Raw genomic sequence first — 22,402 nt, 5'->3', positions numbered from 1 at the left:
TTTCTTCTCCCTCAACAATGCCCTCCTGGTTGGAGTGAGTAATAACCAGCGGCACTTTATCAGCAACGGAATATCAGCAACTGAATAACTCGTTTTTTAGAAAACCTACAGCTCCAACGGCAGGCATTGTTATTAGATCAGTTATTAGATCAGTACTAATAATCAAATCTTGCAATTTATTTGCGTTAATGTTACTGAAAATGAAAGACATTATAAAGAGACTGGCCTGGCATTGCATGCTCTCGTCGCCCCTCTTTCTATGAGCGAGAAGTGAGTAAGAGGTATCAAGAAGATCAAGGCGTAATGAGAGAGAGAGAGAGAGAGAGAGAGAGAGAGAGAGAGAGAGAGAGAGAAAGAGAAATTTTAGTGAATTGAAGGTAAACACAGGAATGTTGGCGTAATCATATACCTTTCGCCTGCTACTCTGCGGGAGGAATTCGAAAGGGGAACAGAACATATCTATAGGGTGACAGGTATAATGAATAATACGGAAGTGAGGGTATAAACATAAAAATACGGATACCGTGCATGTTCAGTGGCTCTCCACAACAAGGCCTCAACTAAACTACAATCTAGCTCTCAAACCGTTGCTTTTCAAAAACGTCAGCACTATTCTGAACGCTTTGTCTCAACGCCTTATTCGAAGGCTCGCTGCGCGTCGCGCAGTTTAATGGACGTGTCCTATTATGTGCGTGGAAATGCTAAAAACTAAGCACTCAGAGCAGTGCACTAACCAAGGCCCACTGCGCGTCACGCAGTTGAATGGAAGTGTCACTCACGCACTGTTGCCGAAGTTCCCCTGACGCGCGACACATACTCTATTGGCAGACAGAACGTTGTGCCGCCTGAGAGAACCAACGCTGAGCGTCACGAATGATGATTTGACACTCTTTCCCGCGCATTGGGGAGGGCTTCAGCATGTGCACCGTAATTAATTGGGGCAAACATACTTGGGTGAAGTAGCCGCCGGACTGAGCGGGATCGGCTAGAAGCGCTTTACATTAAAAAGAAGGGCAACCAGTGCGTGAGCGACACGTCCATCGAACTGCACCAAGCCTAGCGTGCCTTCTTAAGTTTCTGCTTTCAGTGTTTATCCAGCACAAATGTCGTTTTACCCACCTCGGTGGCTCAGTGCTGTGATGTCGTGCTGCTGAGTACAAGGACGCGGGTTCGACTCCCGTCCACGACGGCTGCTTTTGTGGTGGAGGCGAAAAGCAATGACGCCCGTGTGTTCGGCGTTCTGCGCAAGTTAAAGATCCCCAGGTGTTCCAAATTAATCCGGAGCCCTCCACTACGGTGCGTACCATCGCATTGTAGCGTCCGCGCGTTAAACACTACAATCAATCAATCAATCAATCAATCAATCAATCAATCAATCAATCAATCAATCAATCAATCAATCAATCAATCAATCAATCAATCAATCAATCAATCAATCAATCAATCAATGTTGTTTTTTAGAATTTTCACGCTCATGCACTTGGGAGTGTGGAAAGGAGGGAATAGACTGCGTGATATGGCGGAAAATTATGATTCGCTTCTCCTTTGTGCCTGCGCGTAATGGCAGGATATATGAGGTTTTTTTTTCAGTCAGCCAAACCCACAAACCGATACTAAATCAGATAAAATGGCACTCACAAGAAAAACTCGGCAGCATTCCCCCAGAAAAAAGTTGGCAATGTGGTGGTGGTGGTGGTTGCGTGGGATCAGGCAGGGTTTGCCTGGCTGGGTAATCTTTCTTGTTTCTGGATTCTTATCTTGCTGTAACCTTTTGTTTATATTGCTGAGCGGCAAATAAACACTTTGTTGGTAGTCAGCGCTGTGTGTGTAGCCTCCTTCCTTCTGTCCCTTCTTGAGCGCTGTTTTTTGTGTGGGTATATCGCAGTTGCTCGACCTAAGCTCCTCTTAATCAGTCTATGTTACCTTCCTTCATCACGAGTTCGCCAGTTCCGTCTCCTGAAGAAAGCTTAGTGGAAGGCTCGACCCATCTCTGCAGAAAATAGGTGAGATAACGCCCTCCAAGCGTGTACTCAGATCGCAGTTCGTATCGTAAATAAGCCAGATCCTGCTGTTGCACGGATCAAAATGAGCGAAATCCATTTGTGCAATGGGATTTCGCTTCTGGTGTGACTGTTAGGTCTGCTTCGTGGGTGTTTTCAGATGTTCTTTTGTTTTCTTTTCGAATCTGGGTTATCATAAACTCAGGAAGCAATTAATAAGACGTGCACGAAAGATCTGTCCCCAGGCGTCCAAGACAAGGTGAGCAGAACAAGAAGTGAACCATATGATGCTGAGAGAAACGAAACAATCATTTCATGTCGTCTGTCCCGTTCGTAGGGAGTAAATATGCTTACTATTATTATTATTTTAATTCCTATATCTACTATTAGGAATATATTAGATTAGCCGCCCGATACGAGCCGTGGTAAATACCCCCTCTCTGTGGACGCGAGCCACTTCATTAAGGTTCAGAAGAATATTGGAGCAGCTTTCCTGTGAAGCGTTATGGCAATTTATGGAAAGGCAATAAAGAGCTTTCTTACTTTGTGAGTGCTCCCAAGAGGACTCAGCGGCTCTTCATGTATAGTTCCACTGTTCTTGAAACCCTGTTGGATAGGTTTAATGCCTTTTCTCCGAAAGCTTCATCGTACCATACTTGGAGGTCAGTTGCAATAAATGTTTCATAACAATGCCGCACCTGCTGGAATGTTTCTATTAAGTGCTAGCCAAATCGAAAATGATCATCCTAATGTTGCTCACATTCATCACATCTTTTTAATTGCTTACTTCCACAAACTTCCCATGGCAGACACGTAAAAAGTGTCATTTAATAGCCTTGACAGCGTTGAATTCAGATACAGTAACAAACTTCCGCTTTTTTTCCAAAATTCGCGTTATGTGGGTTTGGCTCGTTTCTAAAAAAAGCGCCTGATATATACTTGTGTTCCCGGTGAAATAAACCAACGCCGCCTGTGTAATACTGTCTGTCGCGTCACCTGCTTGCTAATGGGTACAGTATGGGGACGCTTTTTCTTACCGCTCATCCACGCAGATGCGGGCATCCAAGCTTACTTCACCGCTCGAGCTTAAACACGCAGCTTGACAGGCAGACGCCAAGAAAACACGGAGGCGCCGCAGCTCCACGTCACGGAAAGGGGACAAACCCTTTCTTATGGTTAGCATTAAGTGGCTCTGCGAAGTGAAGACTGCCCGAGAAGCGAGCACACGCGCATGCTAATAAAGCGTCGGAAAGTGGAGGAGCCAGCAACGGTGAAGGATCGAACCGTTCGGGAATTTTCGGCGGACGCGATAGGCAACGTTATACAGGTGTCGTTGAATAAGCGGTTGAGAGTGAGTGTGCTGTTACCATTCAAGTTTTTTTCCTCCTTGAGCGGTGTAATGTGTTTTGTAGCTAAGTACCAACTTGCCCAACAAGATATTCGTCTGCATACAAACGTCAATGACGTGTTTTTTAACAGCCGAGTGGTATAACCTTTTAGTTCCATCGTGGAGCCTTCCCAGAAATCTATCACCAGCGGTGAAGTAAAGAAGGTAAAACGCTAGGACAAGAAGTGGATACGAGGCAAGGAGCCCACGAACAGCTGTTGGGAGGGCGCAACACAAGAAAATAATGAGATTATGGAGGTTGCGGGAATCGAACTCGCGACCTTAACGCTGTGAAACCGGCAACCTAAGAACTGGGCCATCCCAAAGGTCTCATGAGGGATTCAGGTTTAGCAGCGGCGGCGAACAGAAACATGTGCACCGAATTTGAAAGGATAAAAAAAGGCTGCCTTGGCACGTAGAGCGCAAGACCTACAAGGAAAAAAATCGAAATAGAAAATTTCTCAAGTAATCGAGCCAAATGGGTTATCTTGACACCGAAAAAAACAACAACAAAGAGTTTAGGCCCCCATAGCTTGCAAAAATTAATACATCTTAGAAGGGTATGCTGACGGGCCAGTTGGTACATTGTTAAACTAAGAAAAACAGCGCAAACGACGGGACGAAGAAAGGTAAGACTAAACCACAGGCGCTGACGAACAACTGAGCGCTTTATTGCAGCAGAAAACATATATAGAAAAAGGAAACCAACAGAAGGACCGATAATGACCTAGGAGATATCATATCGGAAAAAAACACGATATCTCGTAAACATGAACCGCCACGTGCCGATACAAAGTCTAAAGTTCAAGATAGGTACAGCATTTTCTTTTCCAGAAGGCAAACTGATGCCTCACTGAGGCACGTGGCGGTTCATGTTTACGAGATATCGTGTTTTTTTCCGATGTGATATCTCCTAGGTCATTATCGGTCCTTCGGTTGTTTTCCTTTTTCTATATGTATGTTTTCTGCTGCAATAAAGCGCTCAGTTGTTCGTCAGCGCCTGTGGTTTACTCTTACCTTTCTTCGTCCCGTCGTTTACGCTGTTTTTCTTAGTTTAATACATCTCGCCTTCTCAGGCCGCCTCATTACGAGACGGCAAGGCAATTACCAACATGCATTTGGGAGGTTAGAAATGAATAATAAACTAACGAAAAAAGCCATAACCTAACACCCCAAATTAAGCACAACCTACAACATTTAAAATACCGCTGCCGCGTGAAACAAAACGAGACGGACCAGGGGAAAACCGCTTCCCGTGGCCGAAATATAACCAGGGTCGCTGGCGCTATTAAACCGGCTTCTATGCCATTACGTTCATGGCGGGATATATCGCGAGGTGTTCTCCCTGCCAGTCCGCGTCCGCTCACGCCTGAAGTGTGGAGCCCAGACGCGATTTCGCGCTACAGCTGCCGATTTCGCGTAGCCGGTTGCCGTGGGTTCTAGCGCGTGTTAAAGCGGTCCGCTTTACGAGAGATGCATAAGGCTGCAGACAGAAGGATTCGGGCCTGCCAGTCATTTAGAAGTTTCAGGGGCCAGTTAGGAAATTCATGCAAGGTGCAACAGCAGGGTCTCCGACGAAGGGAGAGGGGCCGCAAGCTCTGCTGTTTCCCCAGCCTTCCACGACTACTGCAAGCTGCGCCAATTTTATCTTTCTTGGGTTACTAAAACGCAGAAATATTGGTCCGCCTGTCTGTCGGTGTGTGATTCGATTCAGCCACCCGTCCAAGGTGAAATGGTATCTGCGCAGCTTTATAGACTCACAGCCAATTCTGAACGTCTTCCTAATTGTCAACATTGTTGAACAAGAACAAGAGATTACGCAAATATACGGCAGAAAATCAATACATACGTGATATTTGCAGTGCTCCTTTGTTAAAAAATTCATGGATACTTTGTTTTTGCGATACCAAATGATATACTACATTAATGACAGAAAACCGTCGCGTGTTATTGCAAGCGTTACCTAGCGGTATTTAAGAAATCAAACTGCAATAGCAGCAAAAGGTTCCACGAGATGGGATCCATGTTCCGCTTGGAACGCTCGTGCAGTAGGGCATGGTGGTTGCAGTAATGGTGTAGTAGGGTGCCTCAATTCAAGGGGTATTCACACGACAGAGCGTTTCAGCGGAGAAATCCGGGGGAGGTCGTGACGTCACCGCAGGCGGACTTCCGCTCGGCCAACTCCTTCGCTCACACGGAGGATGCGTCTGTCGGAAGGACATCAGTGTTTGCAGTCGCCTATCTCTAAAGCAGAGCTGCCGTGGCACCGCCGATTCCGCTACGGCGGCAATTTGTGCTAAAGCCCCTACGAACTGTCAGCCGGCCAAAAAGTGGCCGTGGACGCGATGTCGGCGCTTCCGCGTGTAGAGAACGGCGCGCGACGCGCAAGGCAGTGGATGGGGATGCGCGCGCTGGGAGCAGCCGGCCGGTCCGCCTACGAGCCCGCATACAGATGTTAGGCTTAACACTGCGGCGAATATTCGATTGCCGCTCTCGCACGCGCCGCAGATGTCGATTTTTAATGCAACTTTCCATCCCATCATTATCCCCTTTCTCGCATGTGCAGCTCTGTTTGCGCCTCGGGGAGCGATAACAAGCTATCGCTCGAGCTACCTGCGCCGGTCTGCGCCACTTCGCGGCCGCGGCCGCCGCTCGCCCAGCGACCGTGCGCCTGTCGTGTGCGCGGCGCATTTTCGCGTCCATTGTAATAAGAAGCAATAAAAATAGAGTGCCTGCGCAACCGCTCTACAACTTGAGTCGCGGCCAGCTGCCCGACGAGCAGATGAAATCCCGCCGCCTCCGCCGCCAAGCATCGGATCGTTTGTAGCTCGCGAGCAGAAGCTCCGACCTCTGATGGGAGCGGTGCGCCGGAGAGAAACCGTGACGTAGGGGTCACGTGATGCACACTCCTAGGAGCCAAACGGCGGATTTCTCCTTCGTGGAATACCCATTCACGAGCACCTCCGCGGTACGGCAGCATTGGAATCTAGACACCCGACTTGGAAAAGTAGATTGCGGTAAATTTACATTGACTTGAGCAAACCTCGAGCGCGTTATCTTGAGAGGAACGAGACGAAAAAAAAACTGCATGGGAGGTGAGCGGGAAAGAGAAGGGAGGCCTTTACTTGGCAGGGGCGCCAGTCGACTATCGTCTTTCGGCGACAGTTGCAACGAAAGGAGGAGATACGGGCCATTTTTTTTTTGTTTCCAGTTTGATGACAGGCATACGATACGAGACATATTCATTAAAAAGGGTCACGAAACCACGCAAGCCGTGCAGTAGAAGGGTAATACCATTTAAAGTAAAACTCATTCTTATAAGGGTACCGTGCGCAGCGCGAGGTCAAAGTAGCGCTTTGAAAAATAAATTGTCCCCTAAAAAGCCTTGTCCCAGAAATGTATTCATTTCGGCAGCATTTACATGCGGATATTATATATTCAATAATGCTTGATGTAGGGCGACTTAGTGCAACATTATTTTTGAGGGCGCCGCCGTCTCGTGAAAAGTGCATGTTTTTTCCTGTGTCCGTCTTTGGGGGTATCTATACCGATCGCGACTTCCCTCCGAAAGGAAAATATACGGCCTTAAATTTTCGACAGATGTTTTTGTCAATGCTACCAATCCCTTCGGTATCTGTATTTGAAGTGCACATTTGGCAGGAAATGGGAAATGACGAAATTTGTAACACCGAAGGAAAAGTGGGGAAAGTAAAGCAAGTTGTACGATCATGCGCCCACGGTCAATTTTAAATTCGACGAATGTTTCAGATGTCGGCTTCGATTATAACCAACACCGTGATTTTGGTGCAAACAAGGCATAAGCTGGAGGGGCGCTTGGATGTCAGCAAACTGGCTTGAAAATAAATCTAGAGCGCAGAATGCAGCCTTCAACCGAACAGGTAAGCCACTCGCATGTTTACGTAACCTATGTAGTAGCGCTGTTAAAAACCCAGCATGTGCAATACAAAAGAGAGAAGCGTAATTTAACGACATGAAAGAGAGATGTGTCGTCCTGAGGTAGTTCTCTGGCCAGCTACCCTTTGCTTTAAGGTGGGAGGCGGAGAACACATGGAGTGATGTGAGATGACTCTGGTGACTAACTATATTCATGTAGGGATGTCCGATATTAATCATAATGTAGTTTGAAACCATACCAAATAAGCCAAAAAATGGCTCCACATTTGTCCAACACTTCCACGAACATCTCAGTGGCCTGTGTTGCACACAGAAAGCAGCCAACGCACGCGTTATTTTATTTCGTTCGAGATTTCGGTGCACGTTAAAGATCTCCTGGTGGTCAAAATTAATCCGGAGCCCTCCACTACGGCGTGCCTCATCGCCTGCGTTGCGTCGACGTCGTAAACCTCGCAATCAATCAATCAATCAATCAATCAATCAATCAATCAATCAATCAATCAATCAATCAATCAATCAATCAATCAATCAATCAATCAATCAATCAATCAATCAATCAATCAATCAATCAATCAATCAATCAATCAATCAATTTTATTCCACTGCAACAAACCAGCTTGCTATCGTTACGAAACAAAATGGATGCCATTCGTCATTCTGTTCATAAAATAATATTAGTTCCTTAGACTACCCCGTAACGTTTTCTATGCTATTTCATCTGTTATTGGCAGAAGGAAAATGAGGTTGAGTAAGGCTACATTGAAACATATACGCATGTTTCACGCTACTTATAACCAAGGAAAGCTAAACTTGTTTTTGTGCTGGTCACACCGGAATCAATTCTCGCAATACCGCAAGTTGGGCTAGTTGGGGCATGATTGAAAACTTCAAAGCGCACAAATAACGCTTACAGAAAAAAAACCTTGTGTGTGTCGCTCCTCTTTGTCACCGTTATTTGTGCGGTTTGAAGTTTTCAATCAATTCTCGCTTATTTGAAGTATCAACATTAACAAATACCAAACTTAATTTTTATTGCACAGTGTAATTCAAGTTAAACATGCATAGAAAATTCATAACTCAGCTTTGCGATTATTATTACGCACTTCTCCCGAATTTGTACTTTTTCCGGTGCGGCCAAAGTAATGAGGCGGTCACATTTTTTTTTCTGCGCCTTCTTACCTCAAGAACTATTAAAAGACCCTTTAATACCCGCACCAATCCTTTCCAACCGCATTCGTGTGTGTTTGAAAATGTAGATGCATGCACATATCTAACTATCAAGCTATTGAGATGCATGCTAAGCAAACACTTTTTTGCAGATGTGGTCTGCCACCGGGCAACTTGCCAGGAAAGCAGTGGAAGTCTTTGGGTTCGTTGGTTCACATTACCAAAATAAAACGGCGATGAGAAGCGCACAAAGGAAACGTGTATAGCCTGTGCGGGTGAAACCTCCTTCTGCGTCGCGTCCTGAGCACCGCTTTGTTTCCGCGCCAAAAAAAAAAAAAACCCACAATTATGCAAGCTAACACCGCAGACGTTCACATCTCTGCAGAAAAAGCTGTGTTCCAATGCACTCAATAAAATGAAGCTCTCAGGAATAATCTCTGTCTGATTTAATCCTAGATCCAACTCTTAAAAGCGAAGATTAGATGCTACTGACAGCCAACACATGATAATCTCGCACACTAACAACGCAATATATGGCAGCCTACATATTCGTACTGGTGCTTGCAAATATAGGGCTGCGTTAGGTTATCGAACCCGGAACATGGTAAAGCCCCAACTCCGTTTTGCTGTGGTATGAGAGTATGTTAGAAATTTTAATAGCGTTGTTTTCTGGAAACGTGACGCGGGCAATGCGATTGCGATAGCGAAAGTGTTGCCACGATTACGCTGCACTTTCTTTTTTGACCAATCTTGGCCAAACTCTCAGAGTGTGCATGTTTTGACAAACGTGCTACGAAGCCGTAACTAGCGAGTGACGTGAGCAGGGTGTTTGCGATGGCGAAAGTATTACCACGATTGCGCTGGAGTGTTTTTCTTTTGGGGGGCAATCTTGGCCAATCTCTCTGAAAGGGTATGTTTTGCGTTACAAACGTGCGCCGGCGTGCTCGGCAATTTCTTGATATTTGTCACTGCGAAAACGAGGGAGGAGGACACAAAACTTTTATTGAGCAAAAGAAGAGTGGGTGTCTTCCTGAGTTCAGGAGGCCACGCGCCGCCGCTGCTTGCGTGGCCCGCTGGATCAGTCTCAGATGCTCCTGCAGGTCCGTGCTGGTCAACGTGGACACGAAAAATTACGATTTGCTAAAGAGCTTCGCTCGCTCCTGAAAATGTTGTTTCGGTAATGATGCTTACGCAACCCTTATGTTCTGAAGAAGAAAAACACACGGTTCACCGCAGCCGCCGCCTTTACATTTTCAGTCTGCACAGTGAAGACGCTCCTCCTAACCAGGGCGCAGTTAGCTACTACAGTTCCAAGCGCAGAGAACATGATGGACTCACGAACTCGGACATCCTATCCACCAGGCGCTTCCAGGGCTCGCGGTCAGAATACGTGGAGTCCAGCAACCTCTGTTGTAAGTTCCCAGGCCCCTCTCCACCACTCTCCGCTCAACTCAGTCTCCCTGACGATGCTGCGCGCTATGCGGAGGCCAGCGTTGTATGGTGTACAATAAAACCCAGTTGCGCACCTTGCCAGAAAGTAGTAGCAGCAGCCGCATCCCCCAGGGAACTGGGACAAAAGCCAAAAAAAGCTTCGCTTCAAAAGTGAAGTTTTGGTGTTTTGTTCATATGACATGATTGCCTTCATCAATCACCAAGGAACCTATACACTACACAGGTCTTCATAAAAGCACCGGAAACTCCGAGCTGCTGTGTTTATGAGAATCCTAGAGATTAGTATGGAAATACAACCCATGCACTATTGCGTAACGCATACTTCCAGCAAAGGAATTTGCCTTGTCAGCGTAAAAACTCACAAGTTTCTTGTTTCCCGAAACAGGCAGTCTTATTTGCCATCTGCGTGACAGCTTGCATTTGTAGCAGCCCTTAGAAAAAAAGAGATTTAAGCAGGCACAGGCAAACATCGGATTAACATAGCTGTAGCTAGGTAAAGAAATGCGAGACCCCCTTAGTGACGCATACCACAATTTATTGCATACAAAAAGTTACAGAAGACTACGACTTCAACTATTCACGAAAAATGGAAGCAGGAGAGACACCACAAGACTGCGTTTCTACTCGTCATTCATTCTCAAGGTTTTAGTTCCTGAAGTGCACACTTTGTGACTTACGCAAAGAGATTAACATCCAAATACTCCTCTCTAATTAGCGTGTAACCTGAAATAAGCTCAAAATTCCTTGCAAACACTACCGACTTTCGCCTTGGTTACTTGAAGTCGGCGTCCACTTTCCTTTTTTGGAATTAAATACTAAATAGGCAACTGTAATAACAACAAGAATGACGAGTGCCGTTGCACCCCCGAATATTAGCATTATTGTGATTGTTTTCGTTTCCTTACTAACCGCACGCTTGGCACTGACTTTTTCCACTGGTGGTGCATTTGAAGCAACTGCGATATTGGATATCTTAGATTTAAGTTTATACTGGTTCACAACCACGGCCGCAATGTAGACCTTGCGAACAGTTCCTTCATCAAAATTCCAAAAGTCGGCCACTGAAGCCGGAATCTCCACTTCGACGCTGTGCGGAGTCCTTGCCACCCGAGGGTTTAGATTTCCTTTTACAGCTATACTTATTCGCATCTGATTAAAAAAGGCCGTCCTTAGGCAGTTGACATTCTGGCTCGTTCGCAGGTCGATATATTGGGCTGCAAAAAACAGAAAAAAGAGAACGGTTACCTCTAAAATTGCGGCGATCATAAAATATAATTGTGCCGTTAGTCCAGCCACTGGCCTACATAGGAGGAGTGGCAAGGGGCAGACCACCCCACACCCCCTAAAAGTTTTGATCTCCACGGTAGGGTGTAAAGGAGTGGACAAGACTACTTGTACCTACCATTAAGTAATGACAACAGAACACTAATTTTTTTCATTAGATATGCACAAACAATATCCCACTTCGACATCTTCTGTCGACAGGGTCATCAGGCGTTCGGCTATTTCCCTTGTAAATGAACAAAAGAGCCACGGGGTAATGGGCAGGCCAGCAGGGCTTCCCGAAACGTGTAGGGGAACTAAGAATTTATATTTGTATTTATTTATTACTTACTTATATTTTGCTTTGCGCAGTGAGTTCTATTTCTTTTTTTGACACTCCATGCGATTCTGTTTCCCTTGTCCACCCGCCCAGTTTCTGAGAGGGCTTTTCATTTCAGCCGTTTGGCTCCATTTTAGGTGGACGTCCAATTTTGCCTTCGCAGAAACTCGCTCCACCTTGCAGGATCAACCTGAACTTATTGTTATTTGCTTGTATTTACGGTGACCACAACGGAAATAAATTGTAACGAAGAAAGCGACCACCACAGCCTCGAAGTAAAATCTGGGTTTGGGACAGGGATATTGTCGAGAGAGCCAAAACTCTAATGTCTTGCGAAAGAGAGAGAGAGAGAGAGAGAGAGAGAGAAAGAGAGAGAGAGAAGCACCTAGTTGCAGAAGAACTCTAAGCGAGGGAGGTGCCCGTCAGCCGGAGCTGTGGGGCGGCCTCCGTAGCCCGGGCTATGATGATCTTCTGTCTCTCTAGGTTAGAGCAGCTCAAGCTGCCTCCCAGGGCTCCGAGGAATTGATTTGAGAGAGGGCATCGTATGGACAGGATTACATGTGATGTGGGCCTGTAGATCCTTAGAGAAGGCAAGCGTGGCAGGGGGCTGCAGAAAGATGGGCGGATGAGGTCAAGAAGTTTGCGTGGATCAATTGGTTGCAGTTAGCACAACATCAAGTTAACTGGAGAATAATGGGAGAGGCATTTGCCCTACAGTGGGCGTAGATAGGCTGGAGATGATGATGATGATGTTTGATGTTGTACCGTGGCCTTCTCTCCGCATAGCGGGCAAAGCGGACAGGGATAAACTGAGAGATGTATGTGCTGGAGGAGGGCCCTACTGCGAAGCCATTCGGTCTATGCGAGGCTCCATAGTCGTTCATCAGCGTAAGTCAGTGAGGGGTGGGCCGGTAAGTATTTGTGGAGAGAGGCGGTAATGAGTAGTTCTTTCGTTGCAGCTCAATAGGCCATCTGTGGCTGATCTGGCTCCGTGAGAGGCTACAGAGGTGGGGCACGCCGCGGAGGAGAATGCTCGTGCTGTCTTGTGGGCCACCTCGTTACCCCCAAGCCGAGTGTGGGCGAGAGTACAAATTAGCTCAACTTGTGTAGTAGGTGGGTTTTGAAGAAGAAGGTTTAGGCCCTGGGGTGAGATGGTACCCGCAGAATAATTTCTAATGGCCGTTCTCTAATAAGAAAAAATGATTGAGGGTGGTGGCCGACGTGCAAGGGCTAAACTGCGATTGCCGCCTCTTCCGCGCATTGATGACTGCTGTTGCGAATGCATTGCGGTGTCGCTGTTCAGCTGCATCGACATACATTGACGTATCGGATACTTTTCTGCGAGCACTTTGGCCCCTGCATCCTGCGGCCTCGGTGTACATTAGGGTGCATATTTCAAGGGAAGGGGCGGATTTTGATGCTATCGGGAATTTCCGGAGGGATAGAAGACTTGGAGGCTGTGGTGATGGGTGTTTTGAGTTGGAGGCGTTGAACCAGATGCTGTCCGGGAAGTGTTTTAGTTAGTCGATTGAAACAGAACTCGGTGAACTGAATAAGCCACGTGACGTGGTGGCAAGGAGTATATACAGAAGGCGGATGATGCAGTAAGCGAGTATGCTCATTTTCTACACTGGTGGTATACAGGGGATATTATCAAAAAAAGTTAAACCAGTTCTACTTAACGTGAAAGCTATCAAACATGGATCAGTGGTTCACCAAAGGGGTATTGGCACCCTATCCTGGCTACTTTCAGAATCAGCCTGGAGATGATTCTGGACGTAGTCAAGAGATTGCGCCTAAGCCCCTGAACAGGGGCTTAGAGTATAAATATTTAGGAGTATGGCTGAACAACAGCGAAGATTACACGCAGGCGCATGAGGCTCACCTTAAGACGAAAGGTAGACGGAACGCGGCTATAATGAAGCATAGAGCCCTATGGGGATACAGCAAATACGAGGTGGTAAGGGGAGTCTGGAAAGAGGTCATGGTACCAGGATTAACTTTCGCTAATTCGGTTCTGTGCATGAAGCCAGAGACCCAAGCGGGCCTGGAAGTAAATCAGAGGGCGGTAGGCAGATTGGCCCTAGGGGCCCACAGTAAAACTACAAATGAAGCGGTACAAGGGGATATGGGCTGGTCGTCTTTCGAGGCGAGGGAGGCGCAGAGCAAGATAAAGTTTGAGGAGCGACTTCGTGACATGGAGGACGAAAAATGGGCCGCGAGGGTGTTTAAGTACCTGTATTTGAGGAGCGTGGACACGCGGTGGAGACGGAGGACGAGACAGCTGACCAAGCGGTACGGAAAGTCGGTAGGGGAAAGCGGGGTTTACACAACAGTTAAAAAGCAGGTAAAGGCAGCAGAGACGACGAAGTGGGCACAGAGAATGGAAGCGAAAAAAACCCTCGAGACTTATAGCGCAGAGAAACGGGAAATTAAGAAGGAGGGATTCTATGGCAATACGAGAGGCAGTGCGTTGCTCTTCGAGGCACGGGCAGGGTGCCTGAGAACCCGGGCATACACGGGTAGCTACAGGCAGCAGGATGAAACGTGTGCATGTTGCGGCAGTGATCGGGAAACTATAGACCATATTGTCAGGGCTGCACAGAGATACGGCCACCGCGGGGTGACGGGGAAACGACGCTGGCGGAGGCTTTGGGATTTGGGGCGAGGGGGAACCTCAACTTCAAGGCCATAGAGGTGACGAAGAGGCGACTGGAGTGGTGGTGGAGGAAAAGTAGGGAAGGGATGGGTACGCAGGCGGAGTAATCATGCGGACGAGAATTTAGAACAGCGAGGGGAGAAAAAAGGGGGGCGGGGGCGATGAGTTTAAAACAGAAAAGAGGTAGAGATGGGAGGGAGGAAGCAAATCTATAGGTTAGCTGGGAGTAGGGCAAGTAAACGTAATAAAACAGGCAAGTCGGTTGCTGACAACCGACGCCCCGATTCAAAGGAAAAGCCACTAATCATCATCATCATCATCATCATCATCATCAGGCCCACAAAGAGAAACTGAATCAAGGTTTCAAATATTTCGTACAGATAATAGGTTATTAGGTGATATTTTCCCGATTTTATATTCCTGTGAACTGGTTTGTGGCCTAGCAATGGCAGTCTCCGTGGCAACGGCGCACCGCAGACATCAACCGCAACACTTCGCGTATGACTAACGTGTGCCTGGGTGGAGTTATGGGGTTGACATAGGCTTCATAACACGAGGGACCCAAGTAAGATCCAGATCAGTGGAAGCGGCGATCTTTCCAAAGCCTCTGTTTGGGTGCGTGACAGCGCGTCACTGGGCTGGCTGGATACCGTGACCCCGGATGGGCTACGGTGACAAACCGGGCCCCTAAAGTGCTCCGCACCCAATATCTCATCGAGACTGACGCGTATTCTTGACACAAAGCTCCTGATCATTTTTATTTCAGATTATATTTGCTGTTTTTAGCATAAATTGAGGACGTAAGTGATGCATATGCGCTCTCAAATTGTAGCTATGCCAAACGTCAAAATAGATGAAGAATATTTTACAGCGGCATGGCTCTATTACTGCAGGTACAAACACAGACAACACCTCGTTCCGTCAATGCCCCGCAGGGTCAATCTGACCTTCAAGCTCGGCGAAGGTCAAGCCAGAAGCTCATCTGGCTGCCACGTGAGAATATCGGCCGCCCTTTCTTTCCAGAGAGAGGGCGGTGAGCGAGACAGGGGAAAGCGGAAAGGCATGTGCCCTCAGGAAAGGATGCAAGGAGGCCCTGGCTGCATGCTACTGTACTGCGTGTTGCCGCCTGCAGCCCTGTGCCAAACAGCGTCTGTGTTTGGTCTTGCGGGGCAGTTGTGGGCGCATTCACTGCGCACTCTTGGCGCGAAAACCAAGCTACTGCTCGACAGGCTTGGTTTACACGTGTCCAAACACTGCATTTATTACCTTTTCCATGATCCAACTGTCCGCCAGGCCACGTCCAAGTAAGGTTGACGAGGAGCTGGCCTTTCTGCCCAGGGTGAGTGCCAATCACTTTAAGATCACGAATCCGTCCAGGTGGTGCGCTTTCTTCATTAAGGTCAGTGAGAACTTGAAACGATCCAACGACATCCACTCTCTCAAAGGTTGGAATAACGTTCCTCACGATTTCGTCACTAACTTCTTCAGGAATCCCTTCTTCATAGTGAGAGTTGTCCACGTTCATGGATTTCACGGGAATGCCAGCTTTGGCTCCTGTAATGAGCGATTGATTAGAGCAGATGAAAAGCCACTGATAGATTCCGAGCTGGCGTTCAGGCATAATTCACACCACGATTATTGAGAATGGGACGGAAATGGTTAGACGTAGTCGCAATTGCTTCGATAGGTAGGGTGGATAACTAAAGAATATTATGCTGTGACGAACAGCAACGCATAAATGCCGTCTTCATACCTCTCCCAACTATCCTCTGAATGGCGCTGGCAATATTTATGGCACGGAACAATTCTCCACAGCTACTCTCAAGTGTGACTATTTACGCTGCGTCTGATACGCTTCTTTTGATTGTTACTTGTAGTGAAAAAAAGTTTTACAACTTGATATTCACTCGCGGATTATCATTAAAAATGCGCGCCAATCCATCCCATGAAGGTGGTTGCAAATCGAAGGTGTAGACGACACCCACAACGATTGCCTATTGTTACGGATCTAGTAGCGTGACCACTGATGGCTTGGGTTACCGTGAAGCCGCCGAAAGCGGGTTGTGTCCCGCAGTAGCGACAGTTGCGGTCGCGTCATTCCATACAAAGCCAGGTCGCTCCCCGCCAATGAGGGGGGGCGGGAAGCGAGGGTTACCGGCGAAAACAAGACGACGGAAGGATTTGATGTTTGAACCCTATAATATTGCGGACAGTCTTCGCAATACCGTATGCTGAACGTAACACTATGCAACATCACTTCAATTAACAGACATCGCTCTACAAACAGTGACACCAGAGACAAGTTAAATCCACTGAACCACACTCTTTATACTTCAGAGATATTCTTGCTGAGGTCAAATCGATGCGTGATCTATGAGTGGTTGTTGGTGGAGTTGTATTAGTAAAGCACATGGGTGGAAACGCTTTCATAAAATAAAAGGAAGCTCAAACCCGGTGTTCGACTATCTCATTCTCCTCCGTCTCTGCCGCCGATCTCGTCACCTCTGTCGGCTGCGGCAGAGACGTAGAAGCGAGATGCTACGCGTTTGTGTGAGTTTCCTTTATTTTTACTAATTCCTAGTGCATGCGCAAGGCGCGAACACGGCGGGAACGCACGTGCCGTTGGCGGAGCGCACAGTGGGGCGAGAGGTCCCATGAAGCTATCTCGTGGAATTCCGCGAGAACGCAAGAAGGTTAACCCGAAGATGTGCTCCGTGAGTGCACCGTCTGTCTCCCCCGTCTCCGCGTGTCTGCTTACCTGAGTTTTCGAATGGTGCCTAGTCTGACGTCCTTACCCTTTGGTGTTTGTTATTGTTTGCATTTTGTGGGAATTACCCTGTCTGAGTTTTCCTACAATTTTCACACATTAAAGAAAAAAAGGCTCGTAGCTTAGTCTAAGACAACAGGCTCTTGTTCTGTTTCTGTAATCGTTCCAGGTTCGGTTCCTGGCGAAGGAACTTCTTCTATGTGTTAGTGCGAGTTTTATGTTGACACCAACGATCACGGCAGAACCGTTTCGAGTAAAGGTAAAAATATTCTCTTTGTCGTATTTATGATTCGGCACTTTGACTTGGATTATACCTCAAAAACATTATTACGGGTAAGTTATGACAATTTTTCGCTAGAACACCTGCTATAAACTATATTCATGAGCACTACCTCATGGCCGTCCTCGTGGTTCCGCACACCGCCAATGTTTCATTTTATAAGGATCGATATACTTGTGGCGTAGGAAACGAATCCATAAAAATTATTACGGCACTTCGGCACTCCTTATGCTCTAGCCCGTGTGAAAGGATCGTTGTCTATTTCCTTAACGTGTGTTTTTATTAGAACCGTTGTCATTTTATTTTACGTATTTTTCTTCTTTTTGTTACTACAACTCGCTTGCACAAGCCATAGCCGTGCTACCATGGTCCAGACCCAAGCAAAGAGGACAATCAGCGCGAATGTATTTTCTTATCTCCCGACTCGATACTTCTGTAAGGGACATGTTTAGATTACTCATCCAGGCCTCAGTACACGTGTCAACACAGGCTTCTCCGTTAAAGGTGACTAGACATTCAATACGTCTACCGAAACCCTGGGCGCGCTTTTGCGCCTTTTTCCAAATTTCTGTGTTACTGTCACGAGACACACACTCACGTTGGCGTCACTAGTTAAAAGATATAGGGCGGGAATGTACTTTCCTACTAAAGGGACACTGAAGTGAATTTCTCAAGCTCCCGGTTTTACTTGCACTGCGTAGACTGGCTCAAATTACCACACTTTCTATCGTTTATCCGGTTGATAAGTCGTTAGTTATTTTATAAAGCGGGAAAGAAGAAAAACTACCATGCGCGGTCTCTGCAGGCTGCGCCAACTGAAGGCTGTGACGTCGGGAGGATGGGGCTCCGTGATTGGACGATGTCAAGGGTTAGCATTCAAACAAGTTTCCGTTTCGGTTCTGTGAAACAACATGCTTGACATCTGACGGCGTCGTTGGATGGGCATTCTCGACATCTCAGTAATCGTCGTACCGCGCTTCTGCCATGTTGTCAGCTGTAAAATGCATAAGATAGGCCTGCCAGGACGGCTTAGAATCGTAACAATCACAAGCCGAGGCCTACGCAGTGGATGAACGCCCTCCGCGTCACCGCAGACGCTCAAATGTCATGCGCTTTTCTCGCATAGTCGGACCTTCCCTCACTCATGCCCGTATCATAAAAAGCGTGTTCCCACCAGGCCAAGGGTGTGCTAATTCAGGCCTGTGCCCACTGCCCGCATGCAGTCGGTGCTTGTGGCAACAGCACGCCAACGAGAACTGGCTAGCACGTCAGTGTCAATCTGCGCGCGTTCTGCGAACTCGCTCCTGGAGCAGTGAACGTTACGGCCCAAAAATGGTAAACTCAATTTATAAAACATTGCCCGCAAACGAAAAACTGAACTTACAAAAAAAGCAAGTACCCTCGGGGATTCGAACTTGCGACTTGCAAAAAAACAATCCTAGCGCTTCAGACCACTCGGCCACGAGCGAGGGCTGTCGAGGAGGGATATATAAGGTATATAATGTACAACCAGTTTATACTTTTATTTAGTTTTAGCATTTCATGTACTTTAGGAGACTATTTGTTGTATAGCTCTCGTGCAGTAAGCGTCCCCCAAACTTCCACAATATCTCATGTCTAGCAATTGCATTTCTTATACGGAAAAGCGTTCACAGATGTTTGTCGGGCTGCCGACCGCTGTGCTTGTTCACCCAGCGCAAAAAAGTGCTTCCTGCTTCCTAGTTTTGCACTGTACGGTAAAAGCTTCTGTTCATTTTATTTCCTTAGTACCTATTTTGGCTTCGCTGGCTCTTCTCCCGCCTTCAAGTGGCCTTAGATTTTCCTACTTGTGTAAAGTCAGCGAAGCGTCGCATGTGCACTTGTGCAGCGCTTGTGTGGAGCGAACCGGACTCGGAGCTTGATACAGTGTACAAACTAACAAAGTAAAGAAAGGCACATTTTTCCATTCACAAATGTGTTGTGGCTTAGTTTCAACTGAGCGAGCGAATTGCGACGACCCGTCGGCGGCCGGCGGACTAAACGCTGGGCCGACTGACTCGGTCGGAAGGTCGGCGAGTCGTGCAGTAGCGCGGCCAATTGCCAGCTCATCTAATCCTGACGTCACACGAAAACGTCACAGAAAATGGGCGAGAGCGCAGAGAGGAGGACAGCGTTTTCGAATAGATTTTTCTACTAAATTAATTCGGCTAAATACGCTCAGAGTGGTCGAAATATGGCCTATGAACTCCGGACTACAATTTGCGCTAGTAATCCCGCAATGTTTACAAATCACTTCAGTGTCCCTTTAACGCAATTGCAGTTCGGTGATTAGCATTCTCACATTAATTATGTAGGGCTTAGTGCATGTCGCCAACACAATTTTTAACTCGGGTGCAACAAACATAATTACATAAAGTCGACTGTCGATATGTCGAAGTCGCCTAACTGAAATTTTTGGCTAAAACAAGTGAATTGTTGGTCCAGGATATTTAACGTGCAAATAAATTGAAGGAATGTAATTGGAAGCTGAAACTCATGGTGGGGATAATTGCAAGTCACTACGCATTAAAGGCATCGGAGTGGCGGCCCTTTCTTAACAAAATGAAACATCTTTAAGTCCCAAAACAGCGCCGTGCATTGTTGTAATCTCGGTCCTTTCGCAATTGGGACTGCGCAAAGATGATAAAGCTTCACCGTTTGAGACCCTAGCCAGCTTACGAACCTCTTTCTTTTGGGAGCTCAACCCCTTTGGTTGCGGGAGGCTCTGTGTGAGCAGTTCGGGTTGCGGACGCTTTATGCTTCGATTTTAGCGATTAGTCTCAACCACCATGCCAACGCTGAACTTAACATCAACGAAATTAAGAAGAGAAGCGGATTGCAGTGTTGAAAGGTAATGTAAATACTGTTGTTGTGCTTTTTAACACGAAACTGTTTTATTCCCGGATACACAAAGATTTGAAGGGCATCATATCCGTCACGGAAGTGACGCCAGTTCAACGAAGCAAACGGGTTGTAAAGCGTGCACCCCTGCACACAGGGTCTTCTTGCGGGGAAGCAACCTTTAGTACTAAAAGTACGATATACACAGGGTTGTTTGTTTTGGGGTTTTATATTTTAACACGAAGGTGTTTTGTGCCGGGATACACCAAGATTTTACTAAAGTCTTATCAGTCACGAAAATGACGCCAGTACTGCTTTGCCGAAGCGACCCGCCAGCAGGACGTCGTTCACCAAGCACACTTACAAGACAGCCACCCACCCGCAAATCATGCTCAGCTGCAGATTTCGCTGCACATTTCACTTTCGTGTTTTACTGATTCTTATGACAGAGTAATGAACTACATAGGTTTTGCTCCTTTAGAAGTTCGGTTAATTAAAAGGATTTTGCGGTCGCCATGGATTTCGTATCACTGGTAGTCGACTGCACACTATAGCGAGGTGGGGATGCGCTTATAAGTCGTCTTAGAGTCTAGGGGCCTCTGGTTTGATTCCTACCCTGACCCAAATGCTCTCTAATTGTCTTTTCGAGGCCAGTGAGGTAAAAAAATATATTGGAGCTCTGGCATGTGCAAAAAGTGACTGAACAATACCTGTATTACTTGTGATCGTCAGGCTGCCTGAATCCCGCCTTCTTGAAGCCAAATAAGTTTTGTTAGAGCCCTTGGCTTTAACTAAAATGGGATATCTTCCTGCGCCACTGAAGTTCGTAAAATATCCGCTGTAAATGCCATCATTTGCAAACTGGTCAGCACCTGCGTAAATACCGGAGCACACATAATTAGCACACTTCTATCAATTTAGGCTGACTACGATTTTTATTCTTAAAGGATAAAAAAAGTTGACCACTTTACCGTTTCGAAAAACATGCATGCAAGCATTTGCAAAGCGGTACTAAGACAGTTATTCATCACTAACAATTTTTAAAGGTTAAGGGCGCATAAAAATGTTTACACCTCACGAGTGTAAACAGCTTTGATCAAATTTAACGCAGTTCAATTTCTTTAAGGGCTTACGTTTTGAGCTGTGAATCTCCAGTGTTACTTTGAAATTAGATTTTTCACTGTGAAATAGGTCAACCTTCAGGAAAATCCTAATTATGCCGGTCGCGTCGCGACCGCTGTAGTTGCAATAGAACATTTTGGATCACGCTGTCCTCTGTTACTTTTGAAATATTACACGCAATTTAATCGCAAAGATCAAATTTCACAAAGCACCGGAGATAGGCGACAATTGAACCTTTTTTTGAAGGAGTAACTAGGCCCGTGAATAATTTTGTTACATCAGGAACATCTTAAAATTAGTAGGACATTAGCCCAATGAATAACTGCTACCCGATTCCGAATTAATTTTTTCAATCACAAAACTTGTAAAATTAATTTTCGTACAATGTTGGTTCAATTGTAATCGGAGTAATTTTGTAACTTGCCTAATCCGTCGTCAAAGAGTTGAAGGAAGGCTGCATGAGGGTTTCCTGGCCTCAAAACTTCTGCCACAACATCTACGTCTAGCAGAATGTGGACACCCTTTGTGACTTTAGCGTAGATAGTTGCCTTTGTTGGGTCAGTGATGTTTCCTTTTTGTCCCAGTATGCTTTTTAACCGAATCGGCTCGCTGCTCTGGTTCCTTGTATTCGACAATACTCGAACCGAGATGTTCACGGGCCGATCCAAGGAGCTGTATACGGAGAGTTTCCAACAACCTGGCTAAGAAACGAAAATATTCTCTTCAGTACGAATGCCAAAAGTCCAAAGTGAAAAATAAAGACTACCGCTATCCTCCTCGCAAAAGATAAGCAGCGTTCACACGGTAACAGCGAAAGTCCTAAAAGAACATATTCTTTTATGTTATGGCGCAGGTTGACTAATGTCATTGACCACTGACTAATTGCCTACTAATAATTTTATTTTCAATCCTTCAAGATGAGGGAGGCAAGAAAAGAACGCGTACGAACAGTTTTACAAGTTCCCACCCTACAATGTGAAATACTATGTGACGCGTTCAAGCTTTAAGCAGCGTAGAGGACAAACAGAACGTCACAAGCAAGAGAAAAAATGTCACAAATAAGAGGCTGGAAAAAACCAAACGTCTTCAAAAACGTGAAAAACAAAAAAAAACAGCGTTTTGTACAGTGCACATAATGAAAACGTACCGGGAGTTCATATAGTCAGCAAGCGCATTTTGTGGTATGGAACA

General features: G+C 46.4%; 1 protein-coding gene across 1 annotated transcript in view; it reads right to left on the bottom strand.

Annotated features, from left to right (window-relative positions):
• Positions 1-10,439: 10,439 nt before the first annotated feature.
• The window catches only part of LOC144169282 (calcium-activated chloride channel regulator 4A-like), an 82,954-nt gene continuing 70,991 nt past the window's right edge, over positions 10,440-22,402 (bottom strand). Inside the window, exons 11-14 of the mRNA XM_077698359.1 lie at positions 21,636-21,912; positions 20,800-20,961; positions 15,450-15,737; positions 10,440-11,135 (exon numbers count right to left, since the gene is read on the bottom strand). Of these exons, the coding sequence (XP_077554485.1) occupies positions 10,675-11,135; positions 15,450-15,737; positions 20,800-20,961; positions 21,636-21,912 (1,188 nt within the window). The 3' untranslated portion in view covers positions 10,440-10,674. The remainder of the gene's footprint in view (positions 11,136-15,449; positions 15,738-20,799; positions 20,962-21,635; positions 21,913-22,402) is intronic.

The sequence above is a fragment of the Haemaphysalis longicornis genome, unplaced genomic scaffold (genome assembly GCF_048455015.1).
Source record: "Haemaphysalis longicornis isolate Haplotype H1 unplaced genomic scaffold, Haemaphysalis longicornis Haplotype H1 scaffold_2, whole genome shotgun sequence".
Classification (NCBI taxonomy): domain Eukaryota; kingdom Metazoa; phylum Arthropoda; class Arachnida; order Ixodida; family Ixodidae; genus Haemaphysalis; species Haemaphysalis longicornis.
Note: the sequence above shows the minus strand (reverse complement) of the source record. Positions and strands in the feature narration are given on the sequence as shown.